The 26,466-nt window shown below is 37.5% G+C and overlaps 1 protein-coding gene across 6 annotated transcripts in view; it reads left to right on the top strand.

Moving 5' to 3' along the window:
• The window catches only part of RPS6KC1 (ribosomal protein S6 kinase C1), a 220,801-nt gene that overhangs the window by 89,865 nt on the left and 104,470 nt on the right, over positions 1-26,466 (top strand). For all 6 annotated transcript variants that reach the window (XM_054479254.2, XM_054479238.2, XM_063672232.1 and 3 more), the window contains one exon: positions 20,942-21,057. In XM_054479254.2, the coding sequence (XP_054335229.1) occupies positions 20,942-21,057 (116 nt within the window). The remainder of the gene's footprint in view (positions 1-20,941; positions 21,058-26,466) is intronic.

Raw genomic sequence — 26,466 nt, 5'->3', positions numbered from 1 at the left:
TTTTTTTTTTCCTGGAAACTGCACATAAAAATAACTGTTTTCTTGTCTTTTCTAGCTTCTGGTGGCCACCTGCCTGCCTTTGCTTATGGTCCCCTTTGTCCATCTCAAAGCCAGCAGTTTTGCATCGCTCTGACCATTCTTTCATAGTTACATTTCACAGTGATCCTCAGCCAGGAAAGGTTATCTGGTTTTAAGGAGCTATATGATTGGATTGGGCTCATGTGAATAATCTAGTATAATTGCCCTGTATCAAAACCCCTAACCTTAATCACATTTGTAAAGTTTCTTTAGCCACATAAAATAACATAGACACAGGTTCTGGGCTTAGGGCATGAACGTCTTCAAGAGTCCCCTCATTATTTTGCCTCCTGTACCTGTGAATTACTTAGAAGTATGTCATAAATAGCATACGCATATTGTTTAATTTTCTGGCAGTTGGAGTTCTTTAGTTTTTTATTTTTTAGAGACAGGGTCTTGCCTTGTCGCTCAGGCTGGAGTACAGTGGCATGATCATAGGTCACTGCAGCATCACACTCCTGAACTCAAGTGATCCTCCCACCTTAGCCTTCAGAGTAGCTGGGATTACAGCTGTGAAAAAATTCATAGAAATGGGAATCTCACTATGTTGCCTAGGCTGGTCTTGAACTCCCGTCCTCAAGAAGTACTCCAGCCCTAGCCTCCCACAGTGCTGGGCTTATAGGTGTGAGCCACTGCGCCTGGTCCCCTTTCTTGACCTTTCTAAGTCTACTTTACCAGCTTGTTCTTCCCCACTTGATCTTTAAATGCTGAGATTCATCGTGACTTGGTTATCAACCTTCTTAGGCTCTTTACCCTATTCTCCTTAGATGATTTCAGGATTACATACTTTAATAACTGTCTACAACAGCAGTGTACAGTAGCAATATCATATCAACACATATGTAATCTCGAATTTTCTAGTAGTCACATTAAAAAAAAAATTCAGGACCAGTGCAGAGGTTCACGCCTGTAATCCCAGCATTTTGGGAGGCTGAGGCAGGCGGATCGTGAGGTCAGGAGATCGAGATCATCCTGGCCAACATGGTGAAAACCCATCTCTACTAAAAATACAAAAATTAGCTGGGCATGGTGGTGGGCGCCTGTAATCCCACCTACTCAGGAGACTGAGGCAGGAGAATCACTTGAACCCGGGAGGCAGAGGTTGCAGTGAGCTGAGATCGCACCACTGCACTCCAGCCTGGGTGACAGAGCAAGACTCCCATCTAAAAAAAGATTTATACTGCTGACCAAGATAGGTAACAGTCTTTCCTGAAGCAACTAAAAATACCAGACAATGTATTTAACAATGATTTTTGAGACACTGGGCATCAGGTAATGAAAGACAGTGATTTCTGAGAGGAAACAAATGAAGTTAGGCTCATGATTGTCCCAGATTGCTGTCTTGAATTTCTAGGTTGTGGTGCAGGGAGAAGGAAAACATTTGGATCCTGGCAGAACCTCTGAGTTAAGAAGATGAAGTTGAGAGGCTAGGAAGAATGAAGTTAGAGTTTGTAGTTAGAGCTTGCAGGATACGATATTTAGAATTATTGCCTGATGTCCAGTGTCTTGTCTAGAGGAGAGATAATGGTACAGAGATTGGTAGTGTCTCCTGGAATATACACAGAGTACTCATTAGTGTATGCATGTGGGGAAACTTTTCAAGACCAAAAAAGATATCCCAAAAGGATTACGAGACACAATTCTGGTTGCTCACACAGGGCTGGGAATAGTGTCTTCCTAAGAAGTAGTCTCAGAAACCTCAATCATGTGGCATTAGGTAGAATACTTAGAAGGAATAATAATACTGTGGAATAATAATTAGGCCCACTCCCACAAGTCTTTTAAAAAATACATAATTTTTGTTTTTTTCAATTTTTTGGTAGGTACATAGTAGGTGTATATATTTATGGGGTGCATGAGATGTTTTGATACAGGCATGCATTGTCAAATAAGTACATCATGGAGAATGGGGTATCCATCCCGTCAAGCATTTATCCTTTGAGTTATGAACAATCCAATTACACTCTATGTTTTTAAAAAATGTACAATTAAGTTATTATTGACTATAGTCACCCTGTTGTACTATCAAATAGTAGGTCTATTCATTCATTCTGTTTTTTTTTTTTTTGGTATATGTTAACCATCCCACCTCCCTGTAACCCCCCACTACCCTTCCCAGACTCTGGTAACCATTCTTTTACTCTCTGTGCTCATGAAATCATTTTTTTAAAAAAAATATTTAGATCCCACAAATAAGTGAGAACATGCAATGTTTGTCTTTCTGTGCCTGGATTATTTCACTTAACACAATGATTTTCAGTTCCATCCATGGTGTTGCAAATGACAGGATCTCATTCTTTTTAATGGCTCAATAGTACCATATTGTGTATATGTACCATTTTTTCTTTATCTGTTCATCTCTCAATGGACACGTAGGTTGCTTCCAAATCTTGGCTATTGTAAATAGTGCTGCAGTAAACATGGGAGTGCAGATATCTCTTTGATACACTGATTTCCTTTCTTTGGAGTATATACCTAGCAGTGGGATTGCAATTTTTTTTTTTGAGACAGAGTCTTGCTCTGTCACCCAGGCAGGAGTGCAGTGGCACGATCTCGGGTCACTGCAGCCTCCATCTCCTGGGTTCAAGCAATTCTGCTGCTCATCCTCCTGAGTAGCTGGGATTGATTACAGGCGCCCGCCACCATGCCCGGGTAATTTTTTGTATTTTTAGTAGAGACGGGGTTTCTCCGTGTCAGCCAGGATGGTCTCGATCTCCTGACCTTGTGATCCGCCCACCTCGGCCTCCCAAAGTGCTGGGATTACAGGTGTGAGCCACCGTGCCCGGCCGTGGGATTGCAATTTTTATTTTTTTTGAGGAACCTCCAAACTGTTGAACTATGTACAACATAGTGCTTGTACTAATTTACGTTCCCACCAACAGTGTACCAGGGTTCCCTTTTCTTCACATCCTCACCGGTATTTGTTGTTGCCCGTCTTTTGGATATAAGCCATTTTAACTGGGCGGGGATAATATCTCATTGTAGTTTTGATTTGCATTTCTCTGATGATCAGTGATGTTGAGCACCTTTTCTTATGTTTGTTTGCCATGTGTATGTCTTTTGAGAAATGTCTGTTCATATCTTATGCCCATTTTTTGATCGGATTATTAGATTTTTTCCCTATAGAGTTGTTTGAGCATCTTATATATTCTGTTAATCCCTTGTGAGATGGATAGTTTGTAAATATTTCCTCTCATTCTATGGGCTGTCTCTTCACTTTTTTGATTGTATCATTTACTGTGCAGAAGCTTTTTAACTTGATGTGATCCCATTTGTCCATTTGTTGCTTTGGTTGCTGGTGCTTGTGGGGTATAACTCAAAAAATCTTTTCCCAAACCAATATCCTGGAGATTTTCCCCAATGTTTTGTTGTAGTGGTTTTATAGTTTGAGTTCTTAGACTTTAAGTCTTTAATCCATTTTGATTTGATTTTTGTGTATGGCAAGAGATAGGAGTGTAATTTCATTCTTCTGCATATGGGTATTCAGTTTTCCCAGTACCATTTATTGAAGAAACTGTCTTTTCTTCAGTGTATGTTCTTGGCACCTTTGTCGAAAATGAGTTCACTGTAGGTGTGTGGATTTGTTTCTGAGTTCTCTATTCTGTTCCACTCATCTATGTGTCTGTTTTGATGCCAGTAGCTTGCTGTTTTGGTTACAATGGCTCTGTAGCATAATTTGAAGTCAGGTTATGTGATTCCTCCAGTTTTTTTCTTTTTGCTTAGGATCACTTGGGCTATTCTGGATCTTTTGTGGTTCCATATAAATTTTAGGGTTGTTTTTCTATTTCTGTGAAGAATGTCATTGATATTTTGATCAGGATTCCATTGGATCTGTAGATTGCTGTGGGTCATATGGACATTTTAACAATATTGATTCTACCAATCCATGAACATGGAATATTTTTCCATATTTTGATGTCCTCTTCAATTTTTTTTCATCAGTGTTTTATAGTTTTCATTGTAGAGCTCTTTCATGTTTTTGGTTAAGTTAATTCTTAGATATTCAGTTTTATTTGTGACTGTTGTAAATGGGATTACTTTTTAAATTTATTTCTCAGATTGTTCACTGTTGGCATATAGAAATGCTACTGATTTTTGTACATTGATTTTGTATCCTGCAACTTTACTGAATTTGTTATCAATCAGTTCTAATAATTTTCTTGTGGAATCTTTAAGTTTTTCCAAATACACACACGGTCATATCATCTGCAGACAAGGATAATTTGACTTCTTCCTTTCCAGTTTAGATGCCCTTTATATCTTTCTCTTGTCTGATTGCTTCTAGTACTGTGTTGAATAACAGTGGTAAAAGTGGGCATCCTTGTCATGTTCCTGATCTAAGAGGAAAGGCTTCAGTTTTTCTGCATTCAGTATACTATCTTTGTGTCTGTCATATATGGCTTTTATTAGGTTGAGGTGTGTTCCTTATATATCCAGTTTTTGAGGGGTTTTATCATGAAGGGACATTGAATTTTATCAAATGCTTTTTCAGCATCCGTTGAAATAATTATTTGGTTTTTATCTTTCATTCTGTTGATATGATGTATCACATTGATTGATTTGCATATGTTGAGCCATCTTTGCATCTCAAGGGGTAAATCCGCTTGGTCATGATGTGTGATCTTTATAATGTATTGTTGAATTCAGTTTGTTAGTATTTTGTTGAGGATTTTTGCATCAATATTTATCAGAGATATTGGCCTATGGCTTTCTTTTTTTTTTGATGTGTCTTTGTCTGGTTTTGATATCAGGGTAATACTGGCCTCATAGAACAAGTTTATAAGTATTCCCTCCTCTATTTTTCAGAATAGTTTGAGTAGGAGTGGTATCATTTCTTCCTTAAATTTTTGGTGGTATTCAGCAGTGAAGCCGTCAGTCCTGGGCTTTTCTTTACTGAGAAATTTTTTACCATAGCTTCAATCTCATTATCTGTTATTGGTCTGTTCAGGTTTTGTGTTTTTTCCTGGTTCAGTCTTGGTAGGTTGTATGTAAGTAGGAATTTGTCCATTTCTTCTAGACTTTCCAATTTATTGACACATAGTTGCACATATTAGCTACTAATGATCCTTTGAATTTCTGCAGTAACAGTTATAATGTCTGCTTTGTCTGCTTTTACATTTCTGATTTTATTTATTTGTATATTCTTTTTTTTCTTAGTTTGGCTAAAGGTTTGTCAATTTTGCTTACGTTTTCAAAAATCCAACTTTTTGTTTCACTCGTCTTTTGTATTATTTCATTTCAGTTCATTCATTGCTACTCTGATCTTTATTATTTTTTTCTACTCATTTTGGGTTCGGTTTGCTCTTGCTTTTCTAGTTCTGTAAGATGCTCATTTGAAGTTTTTCCTCTTTTTTGATGTAGGCACTTGTAGTTCTAAACTTCCCTCTCAGTATTGCTTTTGCTGTATCCCATAGGTTTTGGGATTTTGTGTTTCCATTATGATTTGTTTTAAGAAATTTTCAGTTCTTTTTTTTACTTCTTCATTTACTCACTGGTCATTCAGGAACATATTGTTTAATTTCCATGTATTTCTGTAGTTTCCAAAATTCCTGTTGTCATTAATTTCCAGTTTTGTTCTGTTGTGGTCAGAGCAGGTCCTTGAAACAATTTTAATTTTTGTTGAATGCTTTAAAACTTGTTTTGTGACCTGACATATGGTCTGTCCTTGGAAATGATCCATGTAGTGAGGCAAAGAATGTGGATTTTGCAGCCCTTGGATGAAATGTCCTGTAAATATCTATTAGATCCATTTGGTCTGTAGTGTAGATGAAGCCTGATGTTTCTTTGTTGCTTTTTCTGTCTGGAAGATCTGTCCAATGCAGAAAGTGGGGTGAAGTCTCCAGCTATTATTATATTGGGGCCTATTTCTCTCGTTAGCGCTAATAATATTTGCTTTATAATATATGGGTGTCCCAGGGTTGGGTGCAAATATATTTAAAATTGTTATATTCTCTCACTGAATTGACCCCTTTATCATTATATAGTGACCTTGTTTGTCTCTTCTTACAGTTTCTGTTTTGAAATCTATTTTGTCTGATACAAATATATCAGAAAAAATATTTTTTAGTTTCCATTGGTGTGGAATACCTTTTTCTATCCCTTTATTTTCAGTCTGTTTGTGTCTTTATAGGTGAAGTGTGTTTCTTGTAGGCAACAGACTAATGGGTCTTGTTTTTTCATCCATTCAGCCAGTCTATGTCTTGATTGTAGTTTAGTCCATTTGCATTCAATGTTATTATTTATAAGTAAGGACTTACACCATTTTGTTATTTTTTTTTCTGGTGGTTTAGTGGTCTTCTTTCTTTTCTTCCTGTCTTCCTCTAGTGAAGGCGATAGGATTTAGTTTCTTGCTTTTTATTTTTTTGTATGTACATTATATGTTTTTTTGTTTGAGGTTACCATGAGGCTTGCAAATATATCTTATAACCCATTATTTTAACTTGATAACAACTTAACACTTGTATAAACAGACAAGCAAAAGGAAGAATAATAAAAACTCTACACCTTAACTTTGTCCCCCAGCTTTTAAACATTTTGTTGTTTCTATCTTATTGTGCTGCCTAAGTCTTGAAAAGTTATTATTTTTCATTGGTTCATCATTCAAACTTCCTACTTAGGATAAGAGTAGTTTACACACCACATTACAGTGTTATAATACTTGGTGTTTTTCTGTGTGCTTACTATTACCAGTGAGTTTTGTACCTTCAGGTGGTCATTTATTGCTCATTAATGTCCTTTTCTTTCTGATTGAAGTACTCCCTTTAGCACTTCTTGTAGGACAGGTCTGGTATTGAAATCTGTTAGCTTTTGTTTGTCTGGGAAGGTGTTTATTTTTCCTTCATGTTTGAAGGATACTTTTGCTGGATATACTCTTCTAGGGTAAACGTTTTTTTTTCTTCAGCATGTTAAATATGTAATTCTTGGGAAGGCTTTCTAGACATTTGAAAGGACTTGTGTGTTGTGATCTAAGCTGTTTCTGCCTTAGGGCTCACCACAAGCCTGGTAATGTTATGGTTCTTGCAGACTCTTAGAGGTACCAGCCACCTTGATGGTCTTGGACAAGATCAGGGAGAATTCTCTTGATTACCCATCAGAGGCTCTTGTTGTTTCCTTACTTCTCCCAAACATATAAAAAATCTCTCTTTCTCTTCTAAGCCACCTAAAGCTGGAGGTGGAGTGACATAAGCACCCCTGGGGCCGCCACCACTATGACTGCTCTGCATCAGACCTGAAGCTGGCACAGTGCTGGGTCTTGTCCAAGGCCTGTTATAGCCACTCCCTGGCTACTGCCTGTGTTTGCTGAAGGCCCTGGGACTCTGCAGTCAGCAGGCAGCAAAGCCAGCCGGGCCTGTGTCCTTCCCTTCCTGGTGATGAAGTCTCCCAGTCCCTTCGTGGATACAGAAGTGCTGTCAGGGAGTCAGGGACTAGAATCAAAAACCTTGGAAGTCTACCCGGTGTTATCTTGTATTGCACTCTTGGGGCACTCAGACCACAAGATGCAGTTCTTCCCACTCTTCCCTCCCTTTTCTGAAGGCAGAGAAGCCTCACCCCATAGCCACTCACCCCAGACCATAGGACTACTGCCAGAATACTGCTGGCATTCTCTTAAGTCCCAGGATCTCTTAACTCAGCTTGTTGTAAATGCTGCCTGGACTGGGACTCACCCTTGAGGGTAGTGGGTTCCCCACTGGCCCAGGGCGGGTCCGGAAATGCTGTCCAATAGTCAAGGCCTGGAATTGGAACACCTTAAGTGCCCGCTTGGTGCTCTACCCTTCTGTGGCCTTTGCTGGTATCTAAGGTACAAGACAAAGTCCCCTTTACTTTTCCCTCTGCTTTTCTCAAGCAGAAGGAGTTTTACTCTGTAGTCACCACAATTGGTAATGTGCTGAGTCTCACTTAAAGTCTGCAAGTCTCACAGGCTCGCCTGAAGCCATCAGTGTAGTACCTGGGTATCGTTGCTGATTATTCAGGGTCCAAGGGCTCTTTAGTTAGCAGGTGATGAATGCTGCCAGCACAAAGTCCTTTCTTTCAAGGCAGCAGGTTCCCTTCTGGCTCAGGGTGTGTCTAGAAATGTCTGGGAACTAGGACCTGGAATAGGGACTGCACAACTCTGACCAGTGCCCTATCTTGCTGTGGCTGAAGTGGTTTCCAAGATGCAAGACAAAGTCCTCCCCACTTCCCTCTCCTTTCCTCAAGTGGAGGAATGGCATCTCTTTTGGAGCTATGAGCTGTGCAGCCTGGGGTTAAGGGAGTGGTGATGCCAGCCCTCCCTTGACTGCCTCAGCTGGTATCTCAGTATGCCGTGTGTCCTCCTGTCCACTGTCTCTGGGCCTAGTTCGGTACTAGGACTTGCCTACAAGTTGCAATCCTTATGGCCTCAAATGCCTTTCAAATTTACTTGGAGACACAGAGTGCTGTAGCCCCTGTTGGCGAGGTTTGCAGGCAGTCAATTTCTGACCACTAGGATCAGTGATTCCCCTCTGGCTAGAGTTGGTTTAAATGCTCCCATGTTGGGTGGGCGTTGGCTGAGTTTGGTCCAGTTTTCCTTTTTGCTCTAAGAGGACAGCAGTTGCTGTTCAGTACCTCACAGTTGCTGTGTTCTCCCTCCCCAGATGCTCTCATAGACACTCTCTGTATCATGCTGCTACTGCTGGGGGTGGCAGGGGGTGGCATCAGCAATTCAGGACTGCTTTTTTTTTGTATCTTTTCAGTGCCCCTTTCAGTAATATGAAGTTAAAACCAGGTACTATGAGTACTCACCTGATTTTTGGTTCTTATGAAGATGTTTTTTTCTGTGTAGATAGTTGTTAACTTGGTGTTCTTGTGGGCTTGGGGATGATTGGTGGAGCTTTCTATTCTGCTATCTTGTTCCACCGTCCCCACTCTCTCAAATCGTAAAAGCAAGACCTAAAAGGATCAAACTATATTCAAGAACCATTTCTGTATCCTAGAACAAAGCTCAAAAATATTGATAGTAGTTAGAAAAACACCCACCACCCAACATGGTAAAATTCAAAATGTTACCATTCATGCATAGAAGCAGGAAAAATACCCCCTTAATTGAGCGAAAATTAATCAATCTAATCCTACCAGGAATTGACAGAGATGTTAGAATGATCAGATAAGGGCTTTAAGTGTTGTTGTAACTTTGTTTACTATCTTGAAAAAGTTAAGTGGAGACATGGAAGAATTACAAAAGACCAAACTGAACTTCTATAGGTAGCATCCACAGTGTCAGAAATGAATACAAAGGTTGTGATCTGTGGCAGATTAGATTTTCCAGAAGGAAAGATTAATGAACTTGAGGACATAGTAATAGAAACTATCCAAAATGAAACAGTGAGATAAAAGTATTTTTAAAAATTAAAAAAAAGGACTTCACTGAACTGTAGAACTATTTCTGTATGTGGAACTGGGACGTGTGAAAATGGAGAGGGGGAAACAAAATATTTGAAGACATAATGCCTGCAAGCTTTCCACATTTAATAAAAACAATTCACAAGTCCAAGAAGTCCAATAAACCCCAAGCAAAGAAACATGAATACTACACCAAGTCACATGATAATCAAATTGCTGGAAACCAGTGATAAAGGGAAAACCTTGAGATTAACAGCAGGCAGAAGAAAAAAGACAATTCATGTATGAACAGAGATATGAATGTCATCAGATTTCGTGTTGAAAACAATGTAAGAGAGATGACAATTGATCCATATATCTGAGGAGAGAAAAAGGTGGAAAAGAAACCTGTCAACTGAGATTTCTATACCCAGTGAAAATATCTTTAAAAATATAGGCAAAATAAGGAATTGTTTGGGAGTGATGAGTATGTTCTGTTTTCTCTTTGATTTTCTTGGTCAGTCTACCTGAAAGTTTGCCAATTTTGTTGATCTTTTTGAAGAATTAATTTTTTAAATTTCATTTGTTTTCTGTATATTTCTTCTGTTTTCTGTTTCATTTTTTTTCTCCTTTCACTGTTTTCTTTTATATGGTTTGCTTTTTATTTTTTAGAATTTATCTTAAGAGGTAAAAGCTTAGGTTATCAATTTGATATCTTGTTTTCAATGTTGGTGTTTAAAGCTATTAGTGTCCCTCTAAGCACTGCTTTCACATCCCATAAATTTAGATATATTGCTTTCATTTTCACTCAGCTTGAAATAATTTCCAGTTATCTTTGTTTCTTCTTTGATTCATGTATTTTTAAGATATGCATTCTTTAGTTTTCAAATATATGTGAATTTTCCAATTCTTAATTTTTTTTTTTTTTTTGAGACAGAGTCTTGCCCTGTCGCCCAGACTGGAGTGCAGTGGCATGATCTCGGCTCACTGCAGGCTCCACCTCCCGGGTTCATGCCATCTCCTGCCTCAGCCTCCTGAGTAGCTGGGACTACAGGTGCCCGCCACCACGTCCGGTGAATTTTTTAATTTTTTTAGTAGAGATGGGGTTTCACTGTGTTAGCCAGGATGGTCTCAATCTCCTGACCTTGTGATCCACCCGTCTCAGCCTCCCAAAGTGCTGGGATTACAGGCGTGAGCCACTGCGCCTGGCCTTTAATTGTTGATTTCTAGTTAATTGTTATGGTTGGTGAATATAGTTTGCATGATTTAAATTATTTTACATTTATTGAGACTTGTTTTGTGGCCAAGTACATGGTCTGTCCTGGAGAATGTTCTGTGTGTGCTTATAAGAAGCATATATTCTGCTGTTTTTGTATGGAGTATTCTGTAGATTCAGAATTCAGGTTGGTTGATAATACTGCTCAAGTTTTCTGTATTATTACTGATTTTCTGTCTCTTCTAGCGATTATTGAGACATATCTGATGAATATTGTTGAATTGTCTGTTTCCTTATTTCTGTCATTTTTTGTTTCATCTGTTTTGGAGATCTGTTAGTAGATGCAGGCGTGTTTATAGTTATAGTTTCCTGATTAATATAACCTTTTAACATTATAAAATGTCTATTATTGTCTGTGGTAACTTTTCTTTCTTAGAATAGATTTTGTCAGATATTGGTATAGCTGTTCTCTCTTATGATTACTTTTTGCACAGTATGTTTCCATTTTTTTATTTACAACCTGGTTGCTTCTTTGAATCAATGTGTATCTTCTATAGACAGGATATAGTTAGATCCTGTATAGTTTTTTTTTAATCCAGTCTTAGAAATAATCTCTGCTTTTGATTAACATGTTTAATTTATGTACACTTAATGTTTGACAGTGTATAGAATTCAGCCATTTGAAATGGCACTAGTTAAATACATTTGTAGCTGTGTAAGCCAGGTAAATCAGTATTGTGACTTCTTGCTACTCTCACCCTGTGTTTGATTACTAGCCTTAACAGGTAAGATCTATCTTGTTCTCTTGCCTTGTCTTGGCAATGTGCTTGCTATTCCAGCACCCTTGAAACTAGGGCTCTGTTCAGTTTTGATCAGACCCACCTACAGGTTCCTCAAAATAACCATTTGACCTAAAACTCAGGCTTGGCAGCTGGGAAACTCTCATTTAAGTTGTTATAATACTTTTCTGATCTTTGTGGGAACAAGGTGGGGATAGACAGATACCCATAACATATCACAGTGGCTAATATTCAGGGAAAGCAAAGTTTAATTAATTTTAATTTATTCTACTTACAAATGGAGTAGCCCAGTTTAGAATGATTTGTATCGAAATAAAGAGTTAAATAAGCTTGGACACATAGGGCTACTTCTCCAGTATTTTTTTTTAAACTTTTTTTGAAAACATTCGGACAGAAAGGCATGTTCCCTGAGAGTTGTTTATTACCAAGTTTTTTCTGTGCTAAAATTAGTAGTCACAGATATGTAAAAAATTGCCCTCCTTTTTTAAGGAAGAGAAGGAACCCTAGAAAACTAGTATAGGCTTGTAGTTCTTCTTAATCTTAGATTTAATTTGCTCTGGAAACATAGAACTTTAGAGATTACTTACCCGGAGCCTTCAGGAATGTCTGGGAATGATTATTGGTATACACTATTACTTATTATATAATAGTAGTAGTAATAATAATGGTTATGATGATCTCTCATGTAGTGAGAACTCAAGAAGGACAAAGTTCGTATGCAAAACAGTATGTTTTGCTTCTTCATTTGTCATTTCAAATACATGTTTGGTGGATCTAGATGGAATGGATTTTGTATCATTAAAAAAACAATGAACCCTTAAACTTCTGTTGATACTCAGGAGGCTTAGCATACTATAGCCTATTAGCATAAAGTGCTGAATTTTCCCCAGGGTTTCCACTGAAAGAAGAAAGTCTGGACGAGTAGTTTCCTGGCATATGCTTCTTGAATTGTTGGCTATTTTGGTGTCAAATTTTATGTTGAGAGTTTCATGTTTTAATGACAAAAATGTTTACTGGAAATTATAGCTTGGAAAAGACAGCCACTTTCCTGCTTCAGTAGAAAGCTAGGTAAAGCATTGATGTGGGGTAAAGTAGCTGTGGAGTTTTATATTCAGATTGTATGAACAGTAAACAGAGCATCTAAAATAACCACTTGCACGTTGCAACAAACACATCATCATTTGCTTAAAAAAGAGTTATAATTACAGTTGAAGCATGGACACCATAAAAAATGCATTAGTTTGGCTTGACACATTAATTACCTGTTTTTGCAGATGTTTTTATGTATTGTTGTGTGAACAGTTTACAAAATAATTACAGGAAAGTCATATGGAAAATAAACTAAGTGGGTGGTTTCTCGTCTAAATATTTTCATTCATGTGAATCTGTGAGGCACAGCTGCTCTATAGCAAAAGCAGAGAGATAGATGAGGATTCTCCAAGTGTTTTTTATTAGCCGATCTCTGTCATCAGTATCACCACATTTTTATATCTGTAGCAATACAGTTTAAAAACATTTGAGAGGGCTGGTTTATTCCCTGTGATTACTCAAAAATCTTTGATTCTGATCAGAAGAAATGTGGATATCTACGATTATTTTAAAGTAAACCAAATGAAACCCAAAAAACCCTAAATGAAAATCTATTATTTTAGTTCTGACAGGTTATTAGGCACCTTGAGAAAGAGTTAATCATTATTTTGTAATTACTTGAGTTATGCAGTTTTATATTACTTATAGCTTATTATATCTTTATAATTAAACTTTGTCATGTGTAAATTACACAGTTCAGCTTATTTGTTCTCGCTTATGAAGTATTAAAACTGTAAATCTGCTTTTTCTCAGAAGCATACTGTGTTGCCGTTAGTGTTCTCAAAATGGGTTTCATATGAAAAATAGCCAGGTCATTATACAGAGATATTTTACGTTTACAAAATATTAAGGAACACATCATTCAAAATTATAACTGTCAAATAATAAAAAGATAGCTTTGTAGACATCATTCTGTTTACACAGTGGTTTATAATTACTTAGAATATCTGTGCTATATTTTTCTCATGTTATTACAATTTTTCATAAAATTAAATCAAAATATAGATTCTCCTTCTAGTCCAATCATGCTTCTTTTGGACTATGTTCACCTGTATTCCTTTTGTTTGCATTTCAGCTACATGGATGCTGAAGACCATAATTAAAGATACGTTCCCCGACATGCATTTTATGTAACTATTGTTTAAGTTAGAGAAAGGCACTAAGTTATAGAAAGAGGTAATTGAGACGTCAGTAGGCATGAAGGTATTGTTATCAGACCTTATAATAGTGGTGGCAAGTCATATGCACCATGGAATACTATGCAGCCATAAAAAAGGATGAGTTCATGTCCTTTGTAGGGACATGGATGAAGCCGGAAACAATAATTCTGAGCAAACTATCGCAAGGACACAAAACCAAACACCACATATTCTCACTCATAGGTGAGAGTTGAACAATGAGAACACTTGGACACAGGGCAGGGAACATCACACACTGGGGCCTGTTGTGGGGTGGGGGGATGGGGGAGGGATAGCATTAGGAGAATATCTAACATAAATGACGAATTAATGGGTGCAGCAAACCAACATGGCACATGTATACATATGTAACAGACCTGCACATTGTGCCACATGTACCCTAGAACTTAAAGTATAATAAAAAAAAAATGGTGGTGGCAAGTAATTTATATACTTATCCATTCATTTGTTTAACAAAATTTTATTGAAGGTCTTCTACATGTAATGTTCTATGACAGTGCTGAGATGACTATAAACATTGAGATGACCATGTGCCTGGAACATAGTAGATAACTCAGAAACTATTAGGCATCTTTTAAAGGGGATAGGAGGGGCAGGAATAAATGAGAGAGAAGAACATTTTCACTCTGGTGGTTTATATAAAGAAAGTTAATTGTTAGGGAGGATTTTCTCTGTTACTCTGAAATTGTTTTCAAATGTGATATAGTCTGAGAGTATTACTTGACTCATTCTTTTTTTTTTTTTTGGTGACAGTCTCGCTCTGTCACCCAGGGTGGAGTGCAGGGGCACCATCTCGGCTTACTGCAGCTTCTGCCTCCCAGGTTCAAATGATTCTGCCTCAACCACCTGAGTAACTGGGATTACAGGTGTGCACCACCATGCCCAGCTAATTTTTGTATTTTTAATAGAGATGGGGTTTCACCACGTTGGCCAGGCTGGTCTTGAATTCCTGACCTCAGATGATCCACCTGCTTCGGCCTCTCAAAGTGCTGGGATTACAGGTGTGACCCACTGCACCTGCCCTCATTCTTTGAATCGTTTAAATATGGAGATATGTCTGTTTGTGTTAACAGCCATTTGAAAAAAGATGAAATGGAGTCTGTTCTAATTCTGATGTATTAATACACTAAGTCAATTTAATTTTTAAGGTAGAGATGCATTAAAGGAGTCTGAAACTTCTGGGTTGAGAATAATAAACTGCTTGCTATCAGTAATTGTCTTGATTACTTTAGATCATTTCAAAGGAAAAATATGGGAATTAATATCATGGCATCAAGAAAACAATTATTGGACTCTAGATTCTTCCATAGATTTTCTACTTCTCTTAAGATGTGTGTCTTATGGCCAGTGAAAGAATGAGGAAAATCCTTTTTGGGGGTCAGGAGACTTTCCATGTTTACCACATTAAAAATTCATAGTTTATGTGGAGTTTCATTTCCAGATTTTCTCTGATTATATTTTTATTCCTTCTCATAAGGAAAAATTTTAGTTTTAGTTTTGACTCTTTCTTTTTCCTTTGGTGTCTGTCATTAGGTCTTTGTGATGTTTTAATCTTAATTTTTTATAAGCCATTTGACTTTAGAACATAAGAGAAACTTAAGGGACTGCTATTATTATTATTTGGACAAGAGTTTGGACTGCAAATTATTATTTGGACAAGAGTTTCTCATCACTAAGAGACTGGCCGTTTTTATTGCCTGGCCAGTATCTCTGTCTGTTGCCCAGGCTGGAGTGCAGTGGTGCCGTCACAGCTCATTGCAGCCTTGAACCCCTGGGCTCAAGCAATCTTCCCATCTCAGCCTCCCCAGTAGCTGGGACTACAGGTGTGTACCACCAGGCCTGGCGACTTAAAAAAAATTTTTTGTAAAGATGGGGTCCCACTATGTTGCCCCAGCTGGTCTCAAACTCCTGGGCTCAAGCCATCTTCCTGCCTCAGCCTCTCAAAGTGCTGAGATTACAGGCGTGAGTCACCATACTTGGCCAGCAATGTTATTTTGAAGGGAGTAAATAAGTCTTTGGATTCTCTCTTTAAAATTGCATAACAAGGAAAAATAGGTTAGGGAGCAGAAAGAAATTGTTGAATCTAAGAACACTGTCTCTGTAGGTATTTAACACTCTATGATATAATGATGTATAATATTTGTTTTCAGTTAGTGTTACTGATAGCAGAAAAACTGCTAAACAAAATTGAAAACAATCATAATTGAGGCATTGCCTGGGTATCGATGTTATGACTTTTGCTTTTACTATTCTTTGGTGACTCTCTGAATTTCTAGGGGTCACATGAAATTGGTTTTGAAAAAACATTCATAGGGGGTTGACTAAATGCAAATGGAAATCAGATTCCCTGACTGGTTCACGTTATACGTGGAAAGGCTGATGGCTTCAGAGTTGTGGTAGATGTGTAGAACTATAAATTGCTGTTCTTCTCAAGGTTGCCTTTTGTTGTCAGAACACTTAGCATAAGGCAGAAATGGTAGGCTGTACCTGAAAAGAACAAAACACCATTAAACATAATAAATCAGCACTTAAAAAAAAAACTAACTATAACTACCAAGGCCATCTGAAGCGTGAGTTTTCTTTTATGTGACTAAAGTTGTTAACAAAAAAAAAAAAGAAAGCAAAAAAGCAGCAACAAACAAAAACTCAAACCCAGTTTGATTTGGATGTTCTTTCTATTGTGATAAATGAATGAAATTAAGCATACTTGACTAAGCACAGGGCCCGTTGGGAGAGTATTTGTGGTGTAGAGAAATAAACGTAAGAATATAATAAAATGTGACTAAGTAGAGTCTTATGTGGGGATTAAGTTCTGTGCATGTGGCAGAAGTCAAATAGAGTCAAAATACTCTTAATAACCCCTTAAAATTTCCCATGAAACACAGATATAGACATACTGTCTTTCAAGATGTTTAAATTGGCTTGTTCTTCCTCCAGCACGGCTTTTCTTTTGTTGAACAAATGATGAGGCTGTTAGTTATATTCTTTTTAATGACTAAGGGTAGAATTGAAAGAACTATTTTTTATTCTAGGTTGCAAAACTGAATTTTATTAGTTCCATGAGTAAAAATGCCTCTTGATTTTTTTTTTTAATGGGCAAATGAGAAAAGGCCATTGTTATCCAAATAAATATTTGGGTAATAAAGATGTTCAAGAGATCAGTTTTTCTCAGAAAGGCCTGTTCTCTTTTACATGGTATAACATATACCTCTTTGTAGCTCCAGTTTTCCTGTATGTTTGTCTGTTGTCTTGGTTGTCTCTCCATTCTGATACTACTTTGCTTTGTTGCCTGACAGGCACCTTTCTCAAATTCTTATGTTTATTTCCCTGTATCTTTGTTTCCATACTCACCTGTACTTCTCCCGTGCTCTGTATTTTTCTTGTTCTACTCAGAAACAGTAGAATAATCAAATTCAAATTCAGTTACGGTACTTTACATTGAAAGGTAGCTTAGGATAGTGGCAAGTACCCTGAAGTATGGTGTAAGACATGGTTTAGGTTCAGGCTCTTATAGTAACTGTGTAACTGAGAAAGACATTTCACATTCCTGAGACTTAATTTTCTTATAAAAGAGAAGAGATATATTTCTTATAAATAGAATATGGTATAATGAAGGGTGCCAAATGGTGATGGCTTCTTGGATAAGTTAGAATTTCTGGATTCCGTTATCTATATACCATGCCTTCTATAAACTTTTCTTAGTGACTGAAGTCAGAGATGGTGCACTGAGAAACACAGCATGGGTAATTGAGTGTTTCTGTAAATTTCATCAACAACTTTGGATTTTCTCCTCATATCTACTCAGCTACTCCCTATCAGAGATCACACACTGTAATCACCCTGTATGATCAGAAATTGAGAAGGTGAAGAAACACAGGTTGTCACAATCCACATTAAGACATCTCTTAGGATACACCAGAACTTTTTAACACAAAGGTTATTAAATAATGGGAACAATTTTTCTTTCTTTTTTCTTTAAAGACAGAGTCTTGCTCTGTTCCCCAGGTGGGGGTGCAGTGGTTCATGCAGTGGCATGAGCGTGGCTCACCGCAGCCATGATTTCCCAGGTTCGTGTGATCCTCCCACCTCAGCCTCCCCAGTAGTTGGAACCACAGGTGTGCACCAACACGCCTGGCTGACTTGTGTTTTCAGCAGAGACAGACATGGGGTCTTGCTATGTTGCCCAGGCTTGTGTTGAACTCCTGGGATCAAGCAGTTCTCTCACCTTGGCCTCCCAAAGTGCTGGGATTATAGGAGTGAGCCATAGCCTAGTTTTTCTTTTTTGAATGCCTAAGCCTGGTGGAAATTCTTGCTGTAGCTGAATGATTAACAGATAATCATTGCAGACTGTGTGTGTGTGTTTTAAAAGGGAGAACAAGAAATCAAGCAGGTTAGAGTTAATTAAACATTTTTTAGTCAATTAAAATCTGTTTAAAGTCACATTTGTCAATAATTTGACTAGTTAGAAATATCCCAGAAATCTATAGAGTCATCTTTTTTTTTCTGGTACTGACAAACCTGAATAAGCATTCAGGAGCAGAAATCTTCAAGAGATAGTTTTTATTCTTGGATGCTGCAATTGATCAGCAATGATTATGACCTCTTTTTAAGGGACTGATAAGGAAGGAACATAGTATTTATGTATAAGGTTACTTTTTTGAGTCTTGCTCTGTTGCCCAGGCTGGAGTGCAGTGGCGTGATCTCAGCTCAGTGCAACCTCTGCCTCCTGGGTTCAAGTGATTCTCCTGCCTCAGCCTCGTGAGTAGCTGGTATTACAGGTGCCCGCCACCATGCCTGGCTAATTTTGTGTGTTTTTTTTTGTTGTTGTTTTTGTTTTTGTTTTTTTGAGATGGAGTCTTGCACTGTCGCCCAGGCTGGAGTGCAGTGGTGCTATCTCAGCTCACTGCAAGCTCCGCCTCCCGGGTTCACACCATTCTCCTGCCTCAGCCTCCTGAGTAGCTGGGACTACAGGTGCCCACCACCACGCCCGGCTAATTTTTTGTATTTTTAGTAGAGATGGGGTTTCACCATGTTAGCCAGGATGGTCTCGAGCTCCTGACCTCGTGATCTGCCCACCTTGGCCTCCCAAAGTGCTGGGATTACAGGCATGAGCCACTGCTCCCGGCCAGTTTTGTGTTTTTAGTAGAGATGGGGTTTTGCCATATGGGCCGGGCTGGTCTCAAACTCCTGACCCCAGGTGATCTGCCTGCCTCAGCCTCCCAAAGTGTTGGGATTATAGGCATGAGCCACCGCACCTGGCCTATATATAAGGCTACATTTAAAAAGCCTTTCAGTATTTCCATCACATCATTGTAGTTTCCTTAGAAGTGGAACCACCGTATTCAGCAGGAGTCCATTTCAACTTCTGGCTTCTGGTTCTTGTTTCTCTGTTACTATGGAGACTGCCTAGAAAGTGGCAGAAAAACCAAAAGTTTAAAAAATAGTAATTTGATTATAAAATATGGCTTTAATTCTAGCTTTAACTAGTTGTTCCATATCTTGACATTTTCGAATTCCAAATTATTTTGTGAGTTTTTTTTATGAAGCAAATTTTGAAACTTTATTAAAGCTTAAACACACTGAATTAAAAAGTAAATTGCCATAGTTTTCATTTTATTGGAGCCTAAGGTGAATCAAAAATCTTAAATGCAGATTTAAATTAGGGCTTGGAAGGCATTATATAATCTGAAATGAGAAGAGCTAATGACAATGGAAATAGCAGACTCCAGACACAGTAAACCCTAAACCAAAGGACTAGCATTGTGTAGAAATAGTGAATAGATAGCTTTTATTGTGTGGCATGTTTTATCTTCAAAGTATGTTATAGTTATTTAAGTGATTTTCACAGAATACTCATTTTTCAACTGAGTAGAAAAGCCCTCTAAAACCTTGCATTTAGGAAGTAAGCAGATTGTAAGGGTAGAGACAGAAGTACACTGACATTTTAATTGCGGGTTGAGGAGTTGGAGAGTTAATAAATAAATGTAGATGGTTCCACAGTTAAAAAGCAATAGAATTTTTTACCCCACCAAGACCAGTTATATTTGTGAATTCCTCATGAAGGAAAGAAGAGGTGGAATAGTAATGTAAAAGGTGTGAAATGAAAGTTATTTAGCGAAATTGCAATCCCAGCTTTGTTGCAGCTTTTCGTTGAGATCTGTATTTAGTCAGGATTCTTTGGTTTGCATGTGCGGAAATCCAAATTTGAACTACCTCAGGGAAAGAAGGGCAGGAATGTAGCTTCGCCTGAAATCAGGGATGCCAGTTACATTAGAGGAATGTAGGTTCACCTGAAAACACTGGGATTTCTTTCTATTTTTTCTTTTAAGTCTCCTATATCTGCTTTCTGAGTCAAGTTTGTTCTTTCACATTGGCCTTTTTTTGCATTGGCAGAAACCGGCTGTTGGCAGTTCCTACTCCTCTTATTTACAGCTCGAATAACAGAGACAGTCCAGTTTGGTTGTGCCAATTCCTCCCTTCTTCAACTGTGGCCAGGAGGATAGGGTTCTATGATTGTCTCAGCTCGTAACTAGGGGGGCCCATCCTTGGCTAAATGGACCTTGGTGATTAGAGGGACTGACATCTGAAACAAGAAAGCAGCTTTCATTCAAACCACCTGGTTAGTGTTGAGGGGAAGGGGTAGAAGAGTATGATGGGAAGAAGAAAGGGACATTTCCCAGAAGCAGGAGAAGATGCTGTTCCAGGCAGAAATAAGAAGAGGGTTCTACTAGTAGTCTTTTGGGGGAAATTATCTCTTTATTATAATTCAGTTCACTTCAGTTCAGCAAACCAGGAAACATTATTTTGTAGGATTTGGTTTTTAGAAAAAAACCAAGGTTGAAACACACACACACACAAAACAGCTGTTGCATTTGGTCCTATTTGTTGAGTTGCTTAGTTGTATAATATCTGGACTAGGGCTAGTCTTTTTGTCTTCAGAGCTTTTTACAAATAGACATTTCTATATATTTGACTCCTACAAAAATACATCAAATTATCAATACATATTTAAATAGGAGAATGTTAGAATTTGAATAAATGAAATCAATGGGGGGTAATAGTTAGACTTGGTTGATACTAATAACTTTCATGTCTTTTCCAATTTTGAATATCTCTTCTTTTCAGTTAGAAATGTGAACAATCAGCATATTGGGTAGAAGGAAGTTAATTTTCAGGTTGAACTGAGGAAAATTTATTTTTACATGTTCAGACTTTTTTTTTAGGAGAGTCAAGCCCTACCCGTCGAGAAGCTGTGAAGAGAAGAACAGCTGAGTACCTCATGCGGGCAGAAAGTATCTCTAGTCTTTTTGGGAAACCTCAGCTTGATGATGTATCTCAGGTATGTCTCATATTTTGTTGTGTATTTTCTTCAGTGATTTTTTGCTGTCTGGTCTCTCTGCTTTATTTCTAATTAGAATGTTATAGGATTTTGATTTTTTGAATTTTATTAATAATTTTCATAAAGGTTGTTGGTAGAAAGAAAAGCATTATAGCAAACCACCAAAAGTGGAATAAAATGAGACTTGCTTTCTCCTTTTCTTGGTCTTTTATTAGTTTCTTACTGTACCCTTAATCTCCTCATCTGTAGATTGACAGTAATTTATACTGTTATGATATCTATTTGTATTTGGACATTTTAAAGTTAGATTGTGATTCTTGTATAATTGTTCTCCAGTTTTATTGATTCATGTTAAAACTATTCATTTTAAGCATAAGTTATACAAGGATATGCTATTGGTCACCTGGAATTATAAAAGCATAATTCTAGCAGAGATAGTTAGGTTATTTGGGACTTCCCCTAGACTTGTCTAAAACGCAGATGAATGCTGAAAACGTTAGAAACATTGCAGGTTATTATTGTTTTTATGCTGTATCAACTTGGATTTGGCAGATTTCTGGAGGAAACTTTTCTGTTATTTTTTTCTTTATATCAAACTAAGTTATTCTGATGCAATTTAAGAATTGTGTCTTCTGGAAATGGGAAAAAGGGTTTAGTTTCTTTTCTTTTTTTTTTTTTTTTGAAACGGAGTCTCGCTCTGTCCCCCCGACTGGAGTGCAGTGGCACAATCTAGACTCACTGCAAGCTCTGCCTCCCGGATTCACGCCGTTCTCCTGCCTCAGCCTCCCAAGTAGCTGGGACTACAGGCACCCACCACCATGCCCGGCTAAGTTTTTTGTATTTTTAGTAGAGACAGGGTTTCACCGTGTTAGCCAGGATGGTCTCGATCTCCTGACCTCGTGATCCGCCCACCTCGGCCTCCCAAATAGTTTTATTTTCTTAATTGATCTAAGAGTCAGGCAGGCTTGTTCATATCCAACTATGCCACTCGAAGTCATAGAAGATTGGACAAGATACTTAATCCCACTTCTGCATGTCAGTTCCTATATCTGAATAATGAGGATATAGTAATTTTTTGCTGGGTAGTTACTAGGATTAAACGAAGTAAAAAAAGAAATAACTTATGTGGATTACACATACACACATAAATCAAGTGCCTCTCTAGCACGAAGATCAGCCCATAAGCCAAAGACTAAGTTTTAGCCTCATTCTTCATTTCCCCTTCATATACCGGCTTATATACTTTTTCCCACACATTTTTATGCTTTGTATACTTTTTGAAAATGGTAAGATAGCAGTTGTCAAAACTGTACTAATCAGTGTAAGACATTCGGAGAATTTCTGATGTTAAGTGTTTGACCATTTCTTATAAAACAAAAAGATTGTTTCAGCTTGCAAGCAATATACTTATGTTGCTCTAACATAATGATTGTGTTTTAAATGACATTATTCTGCTGATTCATTTTCAGATTGTGAATTACTGCGACTCTTCTAGTCTGTATTCTGTTTGCTAATCTTATCCTATTCTCTATCATTGTTCTTTTAATTATATTACTAAATTTATTTCCTTTACTTTTTCACCATTGAATTTTATCTTTTTAAGTGGAATATTTATGTAAACGTTACTTTGATTCAATTCCCATTTTCCATGGGATTGGCAACCTTCCTCCTGTGCAGTACTAATGTGTATATACTCAGTTTCATTTTGGGGGGGCATTGATGAAAGCATTAACATAATTCCCTGTGAATTTGCTTTACTAAATCCATCTTGTATATAAATATTGTAAAAGTTTTTTTTAAATTTTTAAAGTTTTAGGTTTTTTTTTTTTGAGATGGAGTCTCGCTCTGTCTCCCAGGCTGGAGTGCAGTGGCGTGATCTCAGCTCACTGTAACCTCAGCTTCCCGGGTTCAGGCGATTCTCCTGCCTCAGCCTCCCGAGTAGCTGGGACTACAGGCGCATGCCACTATGCCTGGCTAATTTTTGTATTTTTAGTAGAGATGGGGTTTCGCCATGTTGGCTAGGCTGGTCTTGAACTCCTGACCTCAGGTGATCCACCCACTTTGGCCTCGCAAAGTGCTTGGGATTACAGGCATGAGCCACCGCGCCTGGCAAGTATTCTAAAAGTTTTAGGGACTTAAAATTACCAGTATTCTATTCATTCTTATAACATTAAATTTGAATGGTCTACCTATACTTATTCATGTAATCCTCCTACTTTTGCATCCCTGTTAGTTTCCTATAGGCATGTCTATGAAGCAATAATTTCTTAGGTAAATAAGTATGTTGAGCCTCCTGTACAGTTTTAACTAGAAGAATAGAACCATGAAGTATATCAGTCAGAATTTCTTCAAGTATAACTTCTAAAGAGAATAAAACAGAAGAGATCTAATATAGGAAAGCTGATTACATTTGATTATACAGTAATTCATTAAGCATCTTTTAAGACTGTATATAGAATCAAACTAGATAAACTTTGGAGTTATACAAAAGATGATGACACAGCCTTCTCTTGCAAATCCTGTAGCATAGTTGAGGACCCATATATGTACATAGTTGAGCAAACAAAGTTACACTGGTAAGATCCATCCTAATGGGAAATTCTATCAGAAAGGATGAAAAGGGGTGCCTTCTGAATCCGATTTGACATGTAGGATTTTTTCAGTTCTTAGGCAAGGAGGCTAGAGAAGAGTAGGCACAGTATTTTTCTTTTATGGTAAACATTTGCTTTTTAAATTTTCCTTTTGTATGTTATTTTGTTAAGCCTGGCCCTTTTTGGCCAAGAGCATCCTTGATTATTTTCTTATGTATAATTTAAGTTAAAAGTCTTCCAGAGGATTGTGATTAGATTGGTGCATTTATTATTTCACTTCTTTAACCATCTTTGGGTCTGAATTTCAGCCAACATGATGAGAGGAGAGGATTTGTATAAATGATTTCTAAGGCCCCTTTAGCTCAAATTCGATGCAAAGCAGATATTATTTCTCTCTGGAATCAGTGTGCAAACATTTCTTTCTAGCCTGGTTGATTAAGACAATAAAGGAACCCTTTTTGGCTTTTTAAATTTTTGTTAATTATTGTTTTCTCCTTTGGTACAGTCTGTCATGACTTCTTCCACCCAGGTTTTCTGTGATGTTTTAAGTGTTTGCTTTATTGAACTTTAGAGATCTTTATATAGTAAATATAAAAGTTCTAAGTTTCCCAGTCATTCATGTTAATATCCTTTTCGCAAAAGCACAGAAAGGAAAAAAAGCACTCTCTTACTCTTTTTCTTCATTGCTTCATTACTAAAAGGCTCCAAGAAAATTTAGGAGCAGGTTTCAGATAAAAAGGAAATGAGGTTTTTTTTGAAGTAAAGGTTGAATCTTAACTGAAGGAGACAGATTTCTTTCTTTTTTTTTTTTTTTAAATCGTAGACAACATTGAATGATTTCAGAATTAATGTTAAAAGAGACTCTCCCTGGAAAAGATTTAGAATAGTTTTTTTTGCTTTTTTTAGCTATAGGAATTTGAAACTAAAGATCAAATTTAGAAAAAGACAATAAATGATCTAAATTTAGCACATAAAATATTGTGTAGTTTCTAAAGTGTGAATATGTTTTTATGCAGTTACAAGGTGTGAATGAAAATTAATATGTAGAATGTATGCCTTTCCTGAATATTTGTAGATTTTGAATACAACTGATGTAATATTGAAAGTATTTTTCTATTGTGCATTTTGTTTACTTGCATTATTAATTGATATTATTCCATTATTCCCTAGAAAATATTTTAAATTTGCCCTCAGTGAGACATTTGCTTAAGTCAGTAATAGGTCTGCAATTTAGTGTCAGGCTTGAAATGTGACCTAGTGCGCGGCTCAGGAGACTGGGTATTAGGGTTGGTAGATTGCCCGTGAAAGTCTTTGCAAAGCCAAAAATTCAGGGATGAAGCCAAATTCAGGAGCTTTGTCATAATTAGACATTAGAGTTCAGAGTGTGGTTTCTTGATACATTCTTTGTGGTGCTTTCCTCTTGCCCTTGATTGCTTATTTTCCCGCAATAATGGTTACTCTCTCTCAGGTTATTTGAGGAGTAAGTAACCCTATTCTAAATGTGGTTGGTGAAACAGCAGCATCAGCATCACCTGAGAGCTAGGTGGAAATGCAGAATATCAGACCTACTGAATCAGAATCGTCTTTAACAAGATCATCAGGTGATGCACATAAAATTTAAGAAGTACTGCACCAACAGATTGGGAAGAATAGTGAGAGAGATCTCATTGAGAACAGGAAATAATATCAAGTGAAAAAGACAGTGGGCAGGCTGAACACCAACTTCAAAAACAAATCCCCAAACAGAAACAAAGCCTTTTAAAGAATGTACAACAGGCCTGTAATCCCAGCACTTTGGAAGGCTGAGGCAGGTGGATCACTTGAGGCCAGGCGTTCGAGACAAGCCTGGCCAACATGGTGAAACCGCGTCTCTACTAAAAATACAAAAACAATAAAAATAAAAAAATAAAAAAATTAGCCAGGTGTGGTGGCACATGCCAGTAACCCCAGCTACTCAGGAGGCTGAGGCACAAGGTTATCGTTTGAGCCTGGGAGGTCGAGCTTGCAGTGAGCCGAGATCGTGTCACTGCACTCCAGCCTCGGTGACAGAGCGAGAACAACAATATTAAGTAGGTTTTAACTAGTGTGCCAATTCTAACCCATGAGTAGTGGCTGCCAGGAGCATTGTATTGAGAAGAGTTATGAGACTATGGGATTAACAGAGATGCCTGCCATGGACTTGACCGGTTGAGTGATATGTGGTTGCCACCTCTGCTTTTGAAGATTGTTGGGTCATCATGTATTCTTGCCTCTCTTCACTTGTCTTTAGTCCTGGTATAGATGAATACAACTATTCTTTGCCTCTCTTGGCATCTTCTGCTATAATCGCTAATAAATATAAGTGAAAATCTTACTTTTCCATCAAGGAACTCAATCATATTACCTAGAAATACATTGCTTCTCCCATCGCGCTTCATAGCACAATGGGCCAAGTTTCCCCAACAACATTCTATTATTTCATAAGTAAGATTTAATCCCCTCTTATCTATTACCTACTTTTGCTAACCTTGCTGCGTCTCAGTTTTCTCATCTAAAAAAAAAAAGTTGGACTTGATCTCTAAGGTCTCTTTCTGCTCTTAAAATTCTGTGGATTTGTATGTCCTTTTGCCATCTGAAGAAAGGAGTAGATCTATAGGATTCTACCCAATTTAAGCACTACATATGAGAAATACAATTTTTTTATTGATGATTTTATTTCATGGTCTTTCTTTGTTCGTTTCTGTGATCTCAAACTTTTATAGATGGTTAAAGTAAAAAGAGAACTTTAATGATCACTTTGCCTTTGGTCATTTCCCCTTCAATTTCCCCATTCTTGTCT

This window comes from Pongo pygmaeus, chromosome 1 (assembly GCF_028885625.2).
Source record: "Pongo pygmaeus isolate AG05252 chromosome 1, NHGRI_mPonPyg2-v2.0_pri, whole genome shotgun sequence".
NCBI lineage: Eukaryota > Metazoa > Chordata > Mammalia > Primates > Hominidae > Pongo > Pongo pygmaeus.
This window is presented reverse-complemented; position numbering and strand designations above follow the sequence as displayed.